Here is a 16,364-nt window from a genome sequence, read left to right as displayed (position 1 = left end):
GCATTGCCTCAGAGGGCTGGCGCAGAGGGGTGTGAGGCTGATGCGGAGCAGCAGGAGGCTAACACAGACGCCAGAAGGGCCAGCACAGAGCTTCAGAGTAACTGGAGAGGGTTTCGTGGGACTGGTTTTTTGAATACCTGTTTCCAAATAGAAAGGTATTGTTGTCGTGTATTTTTCTTTGTCGGGTGAGCTGGTTAGGCACCTAGTTGTACTCAAGGAAATACTGCATAATAATATACCCTCAGAATAGCTGCACGTTTTCCCGCATTGGGTTTTTTCGGGGGCATTTGTCCAAAAATAACTGTGTCACTTGTGTGTTTGTTTTCTTTCAATTGTTGATCTGTAGATGTTGTGATTGTATTGTGTTTATTTCGATATTTAACTGTTTTAAATATCTTGTTTGAATTTAAACAAGTAGAAGAAATAAACTAGCAGAATACAGATTAATTTTCTAACGGATAGACTTAGAAAATTCGGCACTTATGATGCTTGGAGGTTGGTTGATAAAGGAGTAGAGGTCTATCTTGTTGCTAGGCTAGGCCGCAAGCCATAGCTAGCAACAAGGTTATCCTCGGGATTTCCTATTAGATGGACAGAGCTACTGTCATGGGTTAATATTACTATGTTAAGGATTAGTCAACTAACAAAGTGCAGCATAGTGAAAAGTGCAGCATGAATGGTGCACCATCGTGCAGCATAGTGATGATGAAGTGCAGCATGATGGGTGCAACACAGTGATGATGGATGCAGTATGATTAGTGCAGCAAAGTGTAATGAAGTGCAGCAAAGTGTAATGAAGTGTGGCACAGTGATGTGTACAGCACAGTGATGGGTATAGCATGTTGATGGAATCACCTGTGTTTAGATCTGCTACCTCATGTGTCATCTTCTTGGAGAAGATCTCTGCTCTTATTTTGTCAAGTCAAAATGTTGACTTCTGATGTATATTTACTATCTCTCTCTCTCTCTCTGTTGAAATATTGAAGAACATAAGAAGAATTGATCAAGGGTTCCCCACATTGGGGTTTTGTTGATTTGGGATAGCATCGGATGCGCTTTAGACACGAAAATTGGTGGAGAGGTTAAAGCGCATGAGATCTCCAATACCCAGAAATGGTTTGGGAAAATTCTAAACAGTTTGGGAGATATTAAAATAATTAATATTTTTAATGGAGTCCGTAAGTCTAAACTTGGGGAAAATAAAATTGTAATGTGAATTAATATAAAACTGTGTTAGAAGGGTCCAAAAGTCATGGATCAAGCTAGAATTAATCTTAGCCGTTGATTAGGGACTTAATCTCAGTCGTTGATTTGTCAATGAGAAAAGTATAAAAGGAGGCTTGAGGGTCACTTGGAGAACACAGAAAGAGATCAAGAACTCGATTTTCTGGGGCAGGTTTTGCTGAGAAAATTGAGTGAAGCGATCTGAGTTGTAGTTGAGGGGCAGTGAATACAGAAGAAGAGAGGCAAAGAGAGTACCAGAGCAGCAGCGCAGAAGTCGAGACAAAGGGACGCAAAGCCAGTCAGGGCCCACGCAGAGGCAGCCAGGCGCTGCGCAGTGCTTGAGAGAGCCAGTGTAGGTGACGCAGAGGCTCTAGAGGCTGACGCGGTGCTTCTAGAGGCTAACGCAGGGCAAGGAGGGATGAAGTTGGGCTGACGCAGAGCCAGAGCGATGCTGCCGCAGTCCCTAGAGGCAGACGTTGGGATTTTCGTGGGGCAGATTGGCGCTGAGAGCTACTGGATTGGACATTCGGGGTTTTAGCCGGAATATCTACTTCCGAGTAGAGAGGTACTACTACCGAGATTATTCTCTGTTGAGTGAGCCGATTTTGGCACCCAGATTGTATTCAAAAACTGCATAGTAATAAAACCCTCAGATAGTTGCATCGTTTTCCCGCATTGGGTTTTTCCAGGGACATTGGTCCAAAAATAATTGTGTCACTTGTGTGCTTGTTTTTCCTTCAGTTGATGATCTGTAATGTGTTTAGCATGTACTTGTATTTATTTCCAGTATTTACATGGTAAATAACTTGTTAATTAATAGAACAAGTAGGCAGGAATAAATCAGTAAAGTGCATGAAGTGTTTCTAACAGTTAGGCTTAGAAATTCCAACATGGTATCAGAGCGTGGTTGCAGATCACATGAGAACTGAGGACATCAGCGAAGTAGAGCACCATCAGCAGAAAAAAGTTGTCCCGAGTGACAGAAATTGTTCCTAGCAGAGAAGTAGCAAGGAAGGGGTGAAACAGTGCCTTCGTCATCGAGTTTGAGCTGGGAAGAGGATCAGCGCAATGGCAGAGGGGAGCAGACTCGACCTACGCAATGCCTGGTCATCTTTCTCAAACAAGAAGGATTGACGCCCATGGACAAGAGGTGCTAATTTTGCTAGTGCCGGAATTGCGTAGAGCATAGAAGCTCTAACCTTCAGTTTGTTGGAGCCTAGGAGGTTGTGGGTAAGTTGCAGAGTGAAGCTGGTGGGGTATTGTAGCCAGAACAATACCTAACAGGGCAAGACCAAGGAGGAGGGAGTCGCTATTGAGGAATTCTAGCCAAGAAATCTAGATCAATGGTGCAGATGCACTAACAATCGGAGTGGGGGCATCTCAACATTGGCAGAGGGTTTTCTAGGAGGGAAATCGAGGCTCAGAGGGGGTCATACCGAGAACTTCCAGAAGGGAAGTAGAGGAGCAGTGAGATGGCAGTGAATGGGGTAAGAGACCAGGACAAACTGGTCAAAGCCTCAAACTTCGTAGTCTGGAAGGCCAGAATCTTATCCATTATAGACAATAACCGTCTCAAGCACTTCGCCTTGAGGACAATAGCAGTCCCAGTTGACCCAGCTGATAATAATAAGTACGAGGATGCAATGGCGAGGGCCAAGGGCATCATCCTTGACGGGGTCAAGGACCATGTAGTACCACACATTTCCAAGAAGAATACGGCAAATGAGATGTGTAAGGCCCTAAAGAAGTTGTATCAGCATACTTCTGTGCAAAGGAAGATGCTACTAGAAAATCAGTTGCGGTCATACCAGATGCAAAAGGGAGAACAGATCGACACCTTCTTCGGTCGATTGAAGGAGATTCGAGATCAGCTAACTTCCATAGGGGCCACGCCAGATCAAGAATTGATGGTGAGAACAGCCCTGAACGCAGTCTCAGAAGACTGGGAGGTGTTTTTCCAGAGCATACTATGCAGGGCAACCCTTCCAGAATGGGAGGAAATGTGGGTGGCTCTTCGCCAAGAAGATCAGAAGGCTAAGCAAGGTGGGAAGTAGCGACAAGGGGATCAGAATCAAGAAGGAGGAAGAGGAGGATGCTACCCTAGCATCTGAGGGAAAGCAGGAGAAACGGAAGAAGAAGGACCTCTCCAAGGTCAAATGCTTCAACTGTGGGGAACTGGGTCACTATGCGAGCCAGTGTCCGAGGAAGAAGAGAAAAGGAGAGGCTTTTGAGACCAAGGCAATGCCAGCAAGGGCAGAGAAGGAATTGGAGACAGATGATGACTGTGCCATGAGTGCTCACATGCCACTTGAGCGGAAGTGGGGAGACATCGAGTTGTAGTCAAACGGACTACAGGCAAGCGATGAGGGGCAGGATCCTTGAGGTACCCAACCTCTTGGATTATACTTGGCTACCAGAGCCCCGAAGACAAGTAGCAGTATTGGCGGATGTCAGTAGAGATGGATGTAGATGAAGCGACAGATGGAGCTATAGTGCAAGAGTCCCAAGACAGCGTGAGGCAGCAGTGCGAGATGCACAGAGTTGATGCAGCAGTGTAGAGGTCAAAGAGGGAGCACTTGTCAGTGACAGACGGAGCTTCAGCATCGGGTGTGTTTCTAACTTGACGGAGATGTCAGAATTGGGAGATCAGTTACTTACTTCTCAATAACTGAGTTGCAGTGCAGCAGTTAGCAATGGCAGTGCTATGGGCAACATGATGCAGCATGATGAGAGGGGTTGCAGTGCAGATGCAATAGTTGTAGTGGCAGGGTCATGGGCGGCAATGGTAGTGGCAGGGCCATGGGCAGCAACACGGATGCAGAGGGAGGTACTGTACAGATGTAGCAATGGCAGTGGCAAGGCCATGGGTAGCAGTACATGATGCAGCAGTGTAGAGGATGTTGGGCAGTAAGCCTAGCATCATCACAGGGACCGATGCCGGATGATCAGAATGATACTCAGTGAGGAGTATTACTAGAGCACGGTCCTCGCTAAGAGGGAGTGTTGATTTGGGGTAGCAACGGATGTGCTCTAGCCATGAAAATTGGTGGAGAGGCTATAGCACATGAGATCTCCAATACCCAGAAATGGTTTGGGCAGATTCTAAACAGTTTGGGAGATATTAAAATAATTAATATTTTTAATAGACTCCCTAAGGCTAAACTTAGGGAAAATAAAATATTAATGTGAATTAATATAAAATTGTGTTAGAAGGGTCCAAAAGTCATGGATCAAGCTAGAATTAATATTTGTCGTTGATTAGGGACTTAATCTCACTCGTTGATTTGTCAACGAGAAAAGTATAAAAGGAGGCTTGAGGGTCACTTGGAGAACACAGAGAGAGATCAAGAACTCGATTTTCTAGGGCAGGGTTTGCTGAGGAAATTGAGTGAAGTGATCTGAGTTGTGGCTAAGGGGCAGTGAATACAAAATCAAAGAGGCAAAGAGAGTACCAGCGCAGAAGCCGAGACAGAGCAATGCAGAGCCAACCAAGGCCCACGCAGAGGTAGCTAGGAGTTGTGTGGTGCTTGAGAGAGCCAGCGTAGCTGACGCAGAGGCTCTAGAGGCTGACGCAGTGCCTCCAGAGGCTAACAAAGGGCAAGGAGGGGTGACGCTGGGCTAATGCAGAGCGAGAGAGAGGCTAACGCAGTCCTTAGAGGCAGACACTGGAATTTTCGTGGGGCAGATTGGAGCTGAGAGCTACTGGATTGGTCATCCGAGGTTTTAGTTGGAATATCTGCTTCCGAGTAGAGAGGTACTACTATCGAGATCATTCTTGTTGGATGAGTCGATTTTGGCACCCAGATTGTATTCAGAAACTGCATAGTAATAAAACCCTCAGATAGCTGCATCGGTTTTCCCGCATTGGGTTTTTCCGAGGACATTGGTCCAAAAATAACTGTGTCACTTGTGTACTTGTTTTTCGTTTAGTTGATGATCTGTAATGTGTTGAGCATGTACCTGTATTTATTTCCAATATTTACATGGTAAATAACTTATTAATTAATAGAACAAGTAGGCAGGAATAAATCAGTAAAGTACATGAAGGGTTTCTAATAGTTAGGCTTAGAAATTCCAACATGTTTGTCCCGCGCTGGCGCCACATCTTGTGTCCTCTTGTCTTGGCTTGTTTTCTACGATTTATGTTTATGTTCTATCTGCATTTTACTATCATGCTAAATGTGATTGCAAATCTGGAATTGATATTGAGCTAATATGAAAAATTGAAGTAAATTTGCTCTAAGCATAGAACATACCAAAAATTAACAAATCTCCTCCTATGAAAGAATCTCAGAAGGCATGAATCACACTAGATGAAATCAACATAATATGTCTTCATATGAAGTATGAGGTGGTTGACTATAATTGAGGAACTCTGAATGGAAGCTCCTAGGAATGAAATGTGTGAAGGAAGGAAGAGATTGTGATATATGCAACCATGGTAAAGGCAATCAATAGACCAAGAAAATTTGACTAAGAAATCTCCAGGAAGATATGAACACTCTGATGGAAGTCTAGAAAATATGGAGACCCTTGACAATGGATATCTTTGGGAGATGTGTTAACATGTATGCAGGATGTTGATACCTACAGGAAGATGTCATGATGAAAGACCATCACAAAGATAATTTTGATTTAAGTGTTTATTTCTTATTTTGAACAAATATTTCGATGGGCTTGTGCAGGACTACCAAAGGGAAGAACTATGGATGACTTCTAAGAGGACCATATAGAAGGATGTAAGATCCTTCCGGAAAATATGGCATAAAGAAGGCGGCAAGACATGAAGCAAGGCCACATGAAGACTACTGGATCACTTTTTGATGAAAGGAATAATGACATGACTGACCCATGGATGAAAGTGATGGATGGTATGTGCCCTATGAAGAAGCCACAAAAGATGAAGACTCTTTGAATTTCTCCCTAACAAAGAAATTCATGACATCAAGGGAAGGAGCTCTCCACGCAGTTGGTTGTCCCTTCATCTCCACCTAAGGAGCTGTTGTAGGTACATGAGGTGCCCTGGCCTTGATTTTTCCACCATTATTTCCACCTTCATCGAGATCTACACCAAAACAACAAGATTTGTGCACTGAGATATGTATGTATATATGAGAGTTGCACCTACATTCACTAAGATTATGACCTTGTAGCTATTCCTCCATCAAGATCATGATTGTGTCTACATGATTACTTCTATGTCGAGATTATGACTGCATCTAGAATGTGGGCCGAGACAGAGAGTGTCACTTCAATATCCTCTTCTTCACAAATATGTCGAGACTGTAATGTTGCTTTAGTGATTACTGTGATCACCGAGACTGAGAGGAGGTCGAGACTGTATTCATTAAGACAGTGACGAGACCGAAAACTACATCTCTGTGGTACCCATCCAAAGAACACAGAGATGTTGTCCATCAGAAAATCTGAACTTCCTGTACCCATCCGCAGAGATGTTGTCCATCAGAAAATCTGAACTTCCTGTACCCATCCGAAATTTACGGAGAATCAGAGTTCTGCACCTGCGCTTTTGCGAGGACCCTAGCTGGGTATTTATAGTAGTTCGACCCACATATTTAGCCGACATGACAATGTCAAGAGATGTGTCTCCTTATATGAGCCGAAATGACTTCTTTTTATCTTGTTTGGAGGCCGACTTCTTCAAGAGGGATTGTGCTTGTCTTTGGAGGGATTTTAGACATTTCTATAGACTTGTTTACATTGAACATAGGCTCAAGAAGAGCTTCTTCATATGACATTGACTCTTTGACTCAATAATAAATCCTAAGGCTCTCAATGGGAGCCACTAACAAATAAACCTCTTGCTCATGAAACCCATGCAGCAAGGCATACAAAAATAATTTGATTCCTTTCATTTCATCATTTACAAAGATCATGTCATTATGAAGACCGAACCTAGTTACATTTTACAACAAAAAATAAGTTCAAAGCCTATCTATGTCTCATTGCTAAACTTTAAGTATTGGTGGAGGTAATTTTGTGAAAATGTTGATCAACAAGAAATACAAATGCATACAAAATTGAAGTAGCTCATGTGTATTCAATAGGCAATGAGCATTCTTTCTATGATGCTAAAAATGCCTGCAGTGTTAGTCCTGTTTGGGATAGTTAGATTTAATTAAATACTAGATGGACAAAGGTCTTCAAAAACAGACGAAATGTAATGCTGCATTTAGGGGCCACCAAACCAGTTAAAGTACTGCATCTATAGATCCTTTAAAAAGTATTAAACTAAGTAATCTTGAAAACAAAGACACGAGATAGGTTGTCAAAGAATTGACAAAATTTTTGCTCAATACAAAACATTCCAAAAAAATGCCAAAATATGAGACATGTTATAAAAAGAATTCTAAAACATTTAAATTCCTCGTTTAGGATATTTCTAGAGATATATCACATCTAAATATTTACAAATCTCGTAATAATTATACATACACACACAGCTTTTGCGCACATGCATGATTAAAATATGAGGTATAAAGAAAAAATTCTCTAGTTTTAACTTTTGAACAAAAGGTGTATTACCCACAGAAAATGACCATCTATTTGGAAACAGATCTTTGTAAATGATGGAAATAATATCACAAAAACTAGATATACAATCCCAAACATATTTCTAATTTCAGTGCATCTTCGATCTTGACTTTCTATATCTTCTGCAACCTTTACACATATATCAAAAGAAAAATGTGAATGCCACAGTTAAAGAGAGCACTAACAGAAGGACTAGAAAATACATCATCAAATTAAACCTTTGTTTCTAACAACATGCTCAAATACTAACTGTACTACTCAAAAAATGGCATATATTCTTAACCTGAAGTATCGGCGTGACTGGTCAAATTGTCGGATACAGTAGTAGTAGCAACCAACTGCAAACCATGATATGGCTCTGGAAAAAAAATAAAATATAGATCAATATCAAATAGACAACTTTTATGAACCCATAAAAGGGAAAACAGAATTCTTAATCTTAATTGGTTATCTCTAAAATGGAACAATAAAACCCAACTTGTAAAAAAATTATCAATTTATAATCAGGAGTTATTTCAATTGCCATATAAGAAAGAGAAATTAACTGTGTTTTCCCTAAAAGAGTCATTGTAAGTGTAATGTACTTAAATAACATTGCAAGTGATCAAACATTACATAATATCAATAGTAATAATTTAAAAAACCCCAAGGGTCATAACCCTTCAACCCCCTGACTAATCAATGAATATTTATACAAGTGTTTCTAAACTCAGCCAAGTTCAACAAGTTGACCATCAAGGAACATGACTTGGCCTAAACCAGATAGGGGGGCAATTTGATAATGAACAAACCGATTTGATACCAAACCAGTCAAACTCAATTGATTATGTATTTACTCCTTATCAATCAAACTTATTCAAGTCCATACCTACTTAGCCAAAGTGATACCAGTTCATTGCCTAGATGTTGTGGCAGACATTTGGAGAAAAAGGCAACATCTTTTTACCTAAACCCTAAAACAACATTATATAGAGACCCCCCTGTTAGACTGTGAATCCCTAGACAATCACAACGCCCGAGACCACTTTCTTATGAGTTGTCATCTTTATCTACAATTGAGGTGTTGTCATTATCCACTGTCTTGTCAATGAGATTTAGATCTGGAAGTGGTCAATTACATGTACTATAATTGATATCTTGATATGAATACAAATGTAGACAATCACTTAAAGCATTTCCCACCAAGTTCTTTTCTTTCCTATGCTCTATTTCTTAACATGATAACAAATCTTCTTGGGTTTTCAGAGCCTGATAACTCCATCATGTCTTTATTGTAATTATCCATGAGAGATTCATTATGAGCAATGCTGAGTTGAATGTGAGCCCATGGCAATAATCCATGAGATTGATGAGGACGTAGTACACGAGCTGCCTCACTTCCAGAGGACCATGCTTTCAAAGGCTGCTGAAGCAAGCTTACATTGCAAGATGACTGAAGCACCTTCAGGAAGCACAAAAGACAGTCAATCCAGTAACTTGTTTCTATGAATTTCGTCATGCAAGTTGAATTTTGTTGGTCAAAATGGAATGAAATCACTCTAACATAACGAGATCAGTTATGCAAGTTTGGACCATACCATTTATAAGCTTCGTAAGTCTGTTGTAGATCTAGTTGTTTAAATCTGTTCTACATCTGCTGAGTAAATCTGGATGCAGACATGAATTGAGGGACTCTTCCATCACTGGTCAAACAATGAGATACAGCGATATGCCATCTTAACAAAATCCAAAATCCAGAACCTTTTGCTGCTCCCACCCTGTCTTAGAGGCCTTGATTTCTCTCTAACATACCTAGCATCCCACTTTCAATCACATAAATACCCCTACTGAAATTATTTGTTTCTAGATCTGCAGTTTGCTCATGAATTGGGCGAATTGTCCCACAAATTTCATATGGAAAATTTTTTGAGTGATTGTAATGTTCCCAGGAAATTAATTGCCTAAGAAACAAAATAGCCTACCAATCCCCGTAGGCTACAGTCCTCCATAAAGAGGAAAAAACCCAAAATACCCAATGTCTAGGTGAGTTTTAGGGCAGTTTGGCGAAGAAACCCAAAATTGGGATTTGGAGTAAACTTTCCTCAATTAATCAAGAAGAACAGACCCATCTAGGAAATCTATAATAAACGGGTTGAATTCATTTTGGATCATCATTGTGGATCATCACATTTGTTTCTTGAGCATTAGCCCTAAGGGTTTTGAGACCCCTTTTCCTTTGTCAATTTCGGTAGTGAAAGATTCTACCCTAGTTGATAAATTTCTTTTGCTTTTATCTTTCTTATCATTTTCTGGCACAAGGTTTCTATACAAGGAACAGTGAAATATTTCTACTGGATACAGTCTGTGGCAAAACATCTAAATCACTTGGAGATTGGACAAATTTAATTGTGGTCAAATCATAGCTTGCTTAGAATCAACCCATTAAAATATCATCTTGTGGCAGACAGCAAAAATTTTGGGCTCTGAGTCCACTAATTTTCTGAGGCAATTGAGACTCCTTTGTGGCACGTAGGACAGATTTTCAGGCCCTGCTCTGTGGCGGACAAGACAGATTTTTGGGCCTCGTTCTGTGGCAGACAAGACAGGTTTATGGGCCCCGCTTTGTGGCAGACAGGATGGACTTTTGGCAGTGCGAAATTTGCCTGCGGCAAAATCCTGGGACAGACCAAAGTCTTCTTGGGTTTATTCATCACAAGTTCCTATGAGTTTTATTCTGGTGCGAGATATCCCTAAACCTGGTTCATCCAATTATTCCTGTGAGAAGCGAAGATGATTCATGAAGCAGGCAACTCGAACAATTCTTCTGTGATCAGATCGAAATTCCTAGGGTCAAGGGAGAGGAAGGTTCAGGATTGGTTAAAGCAAATCGGCTTCAAGGAAAAGATTTAGTCAACCCTCCAACTCGAGTTTCAAGGATGTTAAGGTCCTAAAGTCCATCGAAATCTATTCTTGTGCAATATGACAGGGTTTTTGGAGCCTAACAATATCTAGTAACAATATGACACCCTTAATAGTTTTGTAGCCAATTTGAGACAATGGATTCTAGCGTTGCCAAATTGGCTGCATTGTGACCCCCTGTAGTGGGCCTGAGTTCCTGAAGCTAACAATTCAGGGTTCCTGTTGCAGACTCAGGTTTCTGAAGCACTGTGGATCTTTGTAGTAGAGTAGGCTAGCACCTAAACATCCCAGTCCGTAGTTGTAGAGTTAACTGAAACAAGTATTTTGAACAGTCAAGGCCTTGTGTAGGATTGCATTGGGACAAAACCTAGAATTCTGGTTAGGGTAGCACACATTATATAATTTGGTTTGAATCATACTGTGTGGATTCATGACATTGTGACAAGTTCATGAATAAATTGTATAGGAATAAATTGATTATGGATAGACTTATAACTTCTTGTTGTGAAAGGCTTTTTGTTGGGTTTTTTGTATTATTGTGTGAAGAATTGTAGTCATTGTTGAATTTTGGGTAGCATCATATGTGCTCTAGCTCCAAATTTTGTGGAGGGGCTAGAACACATGAGATCTCCAAGACCCAGAAATCGTTTGGTGAAATTCCACCCGGATTGTATTTTATTAAAATAATTAATATTTTTAATGGGGTTCCTCAGTCTAAACTTAGGAAAATTCAAATATTAATGGGTATTAATGAAAATATGGGTGAGAAGCTTCTAAGAGACAAGGATCAAAGCTAATTTAATCTTAGCCATTGATTAGAGACTTAATCTCGACTGTTGATATCTCAAAAGGAAAAGTATAAAGGAAGACTTGAGAGACATTTGGAGACACACAGCGCAAATAATCAGTAACCCGAGGGAAATCGATTCTCAAGGAGTAAGAGTTCGATTTCAGAGGGAGAGTTGCAGGGTGAAGGAAGAGGAGGGTATCAACTGAAGGGAACAAAGTTCCTTCTACAAATTAGTTACTCCAAAAGACTTGGAATATCAAGATATCCATTAAGGATATAAATATTATATTAAATATATGAATAAGAATGATAGTGATAATGATTTACAATGAGAATGAGAGGCTTGCTTATATACCAAGCAAGTGTCTCTTCATGAAGAGTCATGTCCTATTAGAGATGCCTCTTCAACCTAATTACTAGCTTAACTAACTATTATTTATGATATTTATCTTTTACATTATATTTATATTTGTTATGAAACCAGCTCAAGAAAAGATAGATCAACGCCTTATAATTCAGCCTCTTCGAAGGGGCAACCTCATTTACATTACATAAATGAACAATTATTGGATGATACAAATGAAAAGACTTCCTTTCTATATATAGGAGTATAAGGGGTCATAACATAATCAGAGCCGACATAACAATAATAATGTAAGGGCACAATAATAACAATAGTGGGCTTCTATGGGGCACAATAGTAACAATATGGGCACTACATGGGTACATCAATATAATAAGTGGGTTATACTAATAACAATAAGGGGTTACACTAGTAGTATAGGGGCCTAACATGCCCCTCTCCTTCAAAAAGCGTTGTCCTCAATGCTTGAGTAGTTCTTGATGCTTCTGTATAAAATTCTTGTCCTCCCATGTGGAATATTCAGTGGGTAAGTTCTTCCAATTGATGAGATACTCTGAAATTGATCGATTTCGTAGCTGTCGGGTTCTTGTTTCTGTGACTGCTTCAGGTTCCAATATGATTTTTCCTTCCTCTTTAATTTCTGGCAATATTGTTTGAATTGGGATCTTTTGCAACTTTTGAATAAGTGGCCATACTTCTTCGTCCTTCTTCCATTCATCCCTTGCTTCGTTTATCCAATCTGGTTGGATAATATAAATAGCACAAAACAATGCTTCCATATCCTCATCCTTGAAGAGTCTTCCCATTCGGTAAGGTCGCCATTTTTTAAGTGGCTGTTGTTTTGTTTGATTTTGCACCAAAGTGGCGTTATCCTTTAAAAGTTGGAGAACTTGTTGTTGATGCTCGATGTGATATTTCACTGCTTGAACCTTTTTCTTCTTGATATGTCCTTCTATCTCTAGAGCTTGAGGAGAGGTAATTTCTTCCAATCCTTTACAAGATATGGTCGGATTTATTTCTTGATGCTCGATGTGATCTTTCACTTCTTGAACATTTTTCTTCTTTATATGTCCTTCTATCTTGATACTTTGAGAAGTGGTAATTCTTCCCAATGCTTTACAAGATATGGTCTAATTCATTTCTTCTTTCTCTGGGGTCGGGTCCTGGCGTATATCTTCTTCTTTTGTTGTTTCTTGATCTTTTTCTTCCTCCTCTTCATATTCTATGTAAAATAATTTCTTCTCAGCACACTTATGACCTTTAGTGCATTTGCTATCACAATTGTAACAAAGCCCCTTTTCTCTTTTTTCTTCCAATTGTTGCGGTGTAACCCTTGTAGGTTGTGGAAGGCTAGGAGAAACAACACTTCCATCTTTATAGTTGTGAGGGGTACACTTCCTGGTTTCCATAATTTTTCTTTCCACTATGTCACAAAGCCCTTTTACTCTTTCCAATTGTTGTGGTGTTGCTCTAAAGAAGGTGTTGCTCTTTGTATCCTCATAATGTGTTATCATTTCCTCCATGAAAATTGACCACGTAACAAGTTGTTTACGAGAACAAAGCCCTTTGTACCATAAAAATTGATCGGGTTCTAAATATGAAGATGCAATACATACCTTTTGTAACAGTTGTACACCATGTATATCAAAATATTGTTCCATTTGAAGTATCCAATTTACCGAATCCTTGCCATCAAACTTCCTCATCTTGTTTTTTCTTGATTTTAGGAGCTCTACCTTGAAACGACTGTAACTCTGTACTTTCGGATCTTTAAGTTTTGAAATTGTGACCTGTAGTAGCCCTCTGTGTCCTCTTTCTAATGCCACCAGTTTGATCCAAATTGGATTCTCCAAGAAAGAGTTATGCACAATCTCCCAAGATGACCTAATTATAGACTAGTTCAGTAGAGCGAACTTGTACGACATGCCACGAGTCACTGTTTCAACCTTTGGATCTGAAAAATGCATACAAGAAACTACAGTCCGTCCTCTTTCTGTACCTTCTTACGAAATTTCAATCCGATCCCCAGAGAGAAAGTTATGATGATTTTCCCCAGGTCACCTGTTTTGAATGTAATTCGGGAGTCTGGAAAAAGACCAACTTCCTCAGATCATATCTCCGCAAATATCGCGCGAAAAGCTCTGAAATTCGGCCCAAGGTTCAGCGCGATTTCTTCTCAAATGGGTTTTTTTTTGCGACTTCTGAAACATCACAGAAAAAAGTTATAGCGAAAATGCCACGATGACCTGTTTGGAGCAGCGAAACCCTAGAATCCAAAGCTCTGATACCAAATGTTATGAAACCAGCTCAAGAAAAGATAGAAAAGATAGATCAACGCCTTAGAATTCAGCCTCTTCGAGGGGGCAACCTCATTTACATTACATAAATGAACAATTATTGGATGATACAAATGAAAAGACCTCCTTTCTATATATAGGAGTCTAAGGGTCATAACATAATCAGAGCCGACATAACAATAATAATGTAAGGGCACAATAATAACAATAGTGGGCTTCTATGGGGCACAATAGTAACAATATGGGCACTACATGGGTACATCAATATAATAAGTGGGTTATACTAATAACAATAAGGGGTTACACTAGTAGTATAGGGGCCTAACAATATTATTTATATATTTTATTTGTTACATTGCCTCCTTCCTCAAAAAGCTTTGTCCTCAAAGCTTGCCGATGAAAAAAGGCTTGATTTCGGCTTCGAAAGTCTTTATGTCTCAGAATAGTCATCTTCGTCGATACAAGTTGATATGATCTTCTTAGTGACAAACAAAATTGTCGCACAGAGAAGGGATTAGAACATCCCAAATTAATCTTCTGTATAGCATTCTGATCACTGGAATTTTCTAATGACTTGTCAGCATAAGACAGAATTGATGTTACATCATTATTCTCTGAAACATTAATTTGTTGTCTTGGTTCTGACTGGTTCAAATATGTAGCATGGTTGATTCGTCTGTTTTCATGATTCAAATGCCGATATGGAACTCTTTTGGTTTGATTTCTTCTTACTAGGCATGTGCCAATTTTTATATTTTCTTCTGGCAAAGATGTTGTTGAGATGGTTATGGAACATTCACTTGGGATGTGTTCATTGTCTGAACTGCAACATCTAAGTGTGTAGTTTCTTTAACCAACTTGTCTTCTTGAGTTGTCATATTCACTCGATCGGTATTTGTTGTTTTTTCATCAACTTGAATTCCTACATTTGATGATTCTTTCTCGATAAGTTGTTGTACCTTGTTTTCTAATGACTTCTTATCCTTTTTAAGTTTCTTAATTTGCGACAGTAATTTTTCGCTATGGTTTTTAAATCGAGAAACTTCTTCATTTTTGTCAACATTGATTTTGTCAATTTCTTTTTGCATATTTTGTAATACTTTTTTACCTTCTTGAGAAATTACTTTTGAAATATCCGATATATCTTCTAGCGTTACTGAATTAGATTTCAGTGTAACATCTTGGAGCGTTTTCTTCTTCTTGTAAGAAAATGTTAAAAAAAAATTCTTAGTATTTAGAATAAAGGAACCTAGAATTTTCATCCATGGTGATCCCAAAACAATGTCACTATCGTTAAAAGATAGGGTTTGCACGGTGAATTGTGAGGTAAAAATCTAAATTCCAATATTTAGGTGTAAATTGCTTATATCGTATTGTTTGCCAAAAAAATTGTTTCAACTATATTTGATTCGGGAATCACCAATTGATTAGCACATTTAAGACTAACATAATTACTTCTTTCAATAGGACTGATAGAGATTATGATGTCTCTTCCTGCGAGTGATCCTTTGATGTTAAATAGTGTGCAAACACACGTACTATGGGTTTCAGGAAAACTTTCATTACTAGTCTCCATTTTTTCCTTGATGTTTTTACGTAAACAATATGTCAATTGGAGCTATTTTTATTATAAAATATCACTTATTTCTTCTATATATATTTTTCAAATATTCTCCTTTTCTTCTTCTTTTTTGTTCATTCTTTTAATAAAAAATTTTATATCATAATAATTTTTTTATATATAATTATAAATTATATATATTATATAATTTTAATTTATATATATTATAAAATTATAATTATATAAAATTTATATATACTTTTTTGAGACCCACTTTTCCTTTTATATGTAATTATATAAGGCTTATATAGTATCCTTTTTTATAATTATAATAATATTTTTTTCCTCAGAAAATTTGGATGAGATGTGACTCTTGGTACGGTAACAATCTTTAGATTTGAACGATTAAAAATATTTAGATCACACCTTTTTTCTCCAATGTTATCAAAATATCTTTTACTTTTAAAATACCATGGGCTATTACCATGGGTTGTTTTTAAAACCTCCTGTAAAAAGTAATGTTTACCTTTCACGTAAGAGCTTTTGTATCTTTGTTTTTTCTTTAATTTTTAAAATACCAAGGGCTATTACCATGGGTTGTTTTTAAAAGCTCCGTTAAAATGTTCTCCACGTAAAAAGTAAAACATGTATTCCTTTTGTTTTCTCTTTTTCTTT

General features: G+C 38.7%; 1 protein-coding gene across 2 annotated transcripts in view; it reads right to left on the bottom strand.

The window, feature by feature from the left end:
• Positions 1 to 16,364, bottom strand: part of APC6 (anaphase promoting complex 6) — a 320,808-nt gene that overhangs the window by 188,925 nt on the left and 115,519 nt on the right. For both annotated transcript variants that reach the window (XM_089431967.1, XM_089431966.1), the window contains exon 9: positions 8,063 to 8,137. In XM_089431967.1, the coding sequence (XP_089288093.1) occupies positions 8,063 to 8,137 (75 nt within the window). The remainder of the gene's footprint in view (positions 1 to 8,062; positions 8,138 to 16,364) is intronic.

Source organism: Pinus tabuliformis, chromosome 5_1 (genome assembly GCF_031772625.1).
Source record: "Pinus tabuliformis cultivar Carrire ecotype Pingquan chromosome 5_1, CPIR1, whole genome shotgun sequence".
In the NCBI taxonomy this organism is placed as follows: domain Eukaryota; kingdom Viridiplantae; phylum Streptophyta; class Pinopsida; order Pinales; family Pinaceae; genus Pinus; species Pinus tabuliformis.
Note: the sequence above shows the minus strand (reverse complement) of the source record. Positions and strands in the feature narration are given on the sequence as shown.